This window comes from Lutjanus erythropterus, chromosome 11, assembly GCF_056507025.1.
Source record: "Lutjanus erythropterus isolate fLutEry1 chromosome 11, fLutEry1.hap2, whole genome shotgun sequence".
Classification (NCBI taxonomy): Eukaryota; Metazoa; Chordata; class Actinopteri; order Lutjaniformes; family Lutjanidae; genus Lutjanus; species Lutjanus erythropterus.
Genome location: NC_139327.1, coordinates 40,866,985 through 40,870,968, shown reverse-complemented (window position 1 = coordinate 40,870,968; position 3,984 = coordinate 40,866,985). Strand labels below are relative to the sequence as shown.

Genomic DNA, 3,984 nt, shown 5'->3' with positions numbered 1-3,984 from the left:
CTACATTAAACTCACCTGTCTGTCTGTCTACCTGTCTGTCTCACCTGTAGACGTGGCTGCGGAGCTACATTAAACTCACCTGTCTGTCTCTCTACCTGTCTGTCTCGCCTGTAGACGTGGCTGCGGAGCTACATTAAACTCACCTGTCTGTCTGTCTACCTGTCTGTCTATCTCACCTGTAGACGTGGCTGCAGAGCTACATTAAACTCACCTGTCTGTCTCTCTACCTGTCTGTCTCACCTGTAGACGTGGCTGCGGAGCTACATTAAACTCACCTGTCTGTCTCTCTACCTGTCTGTCTCACCTGTAGATGTGGCTGCGGAGCTACCTTAAACTCACCTGTCTGTCTACCTGTCTGTCTCACCTGTAGACGTGGCTGCAGAACTACATTAAACTCACCTGTCTGTCTGTCTGTCTACCTGTCTGTCTCACCTGTAGACGTGGCTGCAGAACTACATTAAACTCACCTGTCTGTCTGTCTGTCTACCTGTCTGTCTCACCTGTAGACGTGGCTGCAGAACTACATTAAACTCACCTGTCTGTCTGTCTACCTGTCTGTCTCACCTGTAGACGTGGCTGCGGAGCTACATTAAACTCACCTGTCTGTCTGTCTACCTGTCTGTCTCACCTGTAGACGTGGCTGCGGAGCTACATTAAACTCACCTGTCTGTCTCTCTACCTGTCTGTCTCACCTGTAGACGTGGCTGCGGAGCTACATTAAACTCACCTGTCTGTCTGTCTACCTGTCTGTCTCACCTGTAGACGTGGCTGCGGAGCTACATTAAACTCACCTGTCTGTCTGTCTACCTGTCTGTCTGTCTCACCTGTAGACGTGGCTGCAGAGCTACATTAAACTCACCTGTCTGTCTCTCTACCTGTCTGTCTCACCTGTAGACGTGGCTGCGGAGCTACATTAAACTCACCTGTCTGTCTCTCTACCTGTCTGTCTCACCTGTAGATGTGGCTGCGGAGCTACCTTAAACTCACCTGTCTGTCTACCTGTCTGTCTCACCTGTAGACGTGGCTGCAGAACTACATTAAACTCACCTGTCTGTCTGTCTGTCTACCTGTCTGTCTCACCTGTAGACGTGGCTGCAGAACTACATTAAACTCACCTGTCTGTCTGTCTGTCTACCTGTCTGTCTCACCTGTAGACGTGGCTGCAGAACTACATTAAACTCACCTGTCTGTCTGTCTACCTGTCTGTCTCACCTGTAGACGTGGCTGCGGAGCTACATTAAACTCACCTGTCTGTCTGTCTACCTGTCTGTCTCACCTGTAGACGTGGCTGCGGAGCTACATTAAACTCACCTGTCTGTCTCTCTACCTGTCTGTCTCACCTGTAGACGTGGCTGCGGAGCTACATTAAACTCACCTGTCTGTCTGTCTACCTGTCTGTCTCACCTGTAGACGTGGCTGCGGAGCTACATTAAACTCACCTGTCTGTCTCTCTACCTGTCTGTCTCTCTACCTGTCTGTCTCACCTGTAGACGTGGCTGCGGAGCTACATTAAACTCACCTGTCTGTCTGTCTCACCTGTAGACGTGGCTGCGGAGCTACATTAAACTCACCTGTCTATCTGTCTACCTGTCTGTCTGTCTCACCTGTAGACGTGGCTGCAGAACTACATTAAACTCACCTGTCTGTCTGTCTACCTGTCTGTCTCACCTGTAGACGTGGCTGCGGAGCTACATTAAACTCACCTGTTTGTCTCTCTACCTGTCTGTCTGTCTACCTGTCTGTCTCACCTGTAGACGTGGCTGTGGAGCTACCTTAAACTCACCTGTCTGTCTGTCTACCTGTCTCACCTGTAGACGTGGCTGCGGAGCTACATTAAACTCACCTGTCTATCTGTCTACCTGTCTGTCTGTCTCACCTGTAGACGTGGCTGCAGAACTACATTAAACTCACCTGTCTGTCTGTCTACCTGTCTGTCTCACCTGTAGACGTGGCTGCGGAGCTACATTAAACTCACCTGTTTGTCTCTCTACCTGTCTGTCTCACCTGTAGACGTGGCTGCAGAACTACATTAAACTCACCTGTCTGTCTGTCTACCTGTCTGTCTCACCTGTAGACGTGGCTGCGGAGCTACATTAAACTCACCTGTCTCTCTACCTGTCTGTCTGTCTACCTGTCTGTCTCACCTGTAGACGTGGCTGCGGAGCTACATTAAACTCACCTGTTTGTCTCTCTACCTGTCTGTCTGTCTACCTGTCTGTCTCACCTGTAGACGTGGCTGCGGAGCTACCTTAAACTCACCTGTCTGTCTGTCTACCTGTCTCACCTGTAGACGTGGCTGCGGAGCTACATTAAACTCTTCCAGTCTTCATGTCAGCGCTGTGGTCACTACCTTCAGGACGGACTTCCTCCAACATGGAGGGACTTTAGGACCCTGGAGGCGTTTCATGACACCTGCCGCATGTGAAGAAACATTTCCTGTTTGTTTTTGTTTTGTTTTGGTTTTTTTGTGTAAAAAAAAAAAAAAAGTTTGAATAAAGTTTGTATAAATTTTTTACAGTTCTGTGTTTCTTTCTGACTGCAGCTGGAAACTGATTTGTTTTGATTAATTTGGATCTTTTATTTCTTCGTCTTCTTCGTCTTCTGCTTCATCATTTTCTCCATGTTTTTTCTCTTCATCTTCCTCGTCGTGATCTTTGACTTCTTCATCTTCGTATTCTTTTTCTTTGTCTTTGATCATATTAACATCAGTTCATGTTCTGACTCCTGCTCTGTGATTGGCTGTTTGTTTGGTGAAATGCACCCTGGGAGTCACGGTTTGACTTTTGATCAAAAATATTTTCATGTCCAACTAAGACTTTATTATTATTATTATTATTATTATTGATCAGTATTTAAACACAGCTGCAGAACTTGTCTGATCAGTGATCAATATACCAGAATCAATCACAGATCTGATCAGTGTTAAACTGCAAAGTCCAAACGCCAGCTGAACTTTAATGTATTGAATATTTGATCAAATCATTGGCTCGGTTTATTAATAACTGTCAGATGATGATGAAGTCCTGCAGTTCCAACAATAATCATTAACCTTCATCAATTATTGATCTGCAGCAGCTTCTCTGTGCGGCCGGCGGTCACATTATCATACAAATGAAATATGACTCTGTGTTATTATTATTGTTCTGATTGAGTTGAGCAGCTGATGACCTTTGACCTTTAACAGTCAGACGACCTGCTCGGACGTGATTGGACGGATCAAACTAATATTTTAAATGAATGTTTCTGATCGACGTTCGAACAACGTGACAAGATTAATATTAAAATCAGCTGAGATCGAGTCACATGAGATTCAAACATGATTTAAATTAAATAATTTACAAAGTTCACTGTTCTGAAGTTTACATTGATTGATATATTGATTTATAGTCAATATTCATTATTGATTTTTACCTGACTGTCAGTGAGAACATGAACGATATTGATTCCTGTGTGAAGTTGAATCCTGCAGTCTGGGTTCCAGCAGGTTCTCTGTCTTTGATATTTAATAAGAGAACGTGAGCAGAGACCTTCAGGCTGAACGACTGTCTGACATTTCAGGAGGAAAAAGTTCACATGATGAGACTGAGAGACATTTAGTGTCTCAGTTTCTGTGTGATGTCACAGTCTGACCTCATCACGCGTCTGTCTAAATTAAATATTTAATTTGATCTGATTAATATTCTGAAACATACAAATGATATATTTGATTTATTTCTGTTCTGAGTCTCTGATGTTTAAACTCTGAATGAAGACAAATAAAAAATCCGTTTCTGCTGATGATGAAATTCTTCCACAGGTTTATTTTGAAACAAACTGTGACTTTTATTTTGAAATGTCAGTGATGTCTGTTCTGCTCACAGACTGACGCACATGTTTGTGTTTTGGATTGAACTTATTGATCCAGTCAGACTGTAAACAGGTAAAGTGGAGGTTTTCTGTTTTCTGATTTTTGATTAATCGATTATTAATTGACTATTAAATTCA

At 44.0% G+C, this 3,984-nt stretch overlaps 1 protein-coding gene across 1 annotated transcript in view; it reads left to right on the top strand.

Annotated features, from left to right (window-relative positions):
- LOC146319616 (mediator of RNA polymerase II transcription subunit 27) overlaps positions 1–2,461 on the top strand; it is an 8,738-nt gene extending 6,277 nt beyond the window's left edge. The window contains exon 8 of the mRNA XM_084730170.1: positions 2,291–2,461. Within this exon, the coding sequence (XP_084586296.1) occupies positions 2,291–2,425 (135 nt within the window). The 3' untranslated portion in view covers positions 2,426–2,461. The remainder of the gene's footprint in view (positions 1–2,290) is intronic.
- Positions 2,462–3,984: the final 1,523 nt, after the last annotated feature.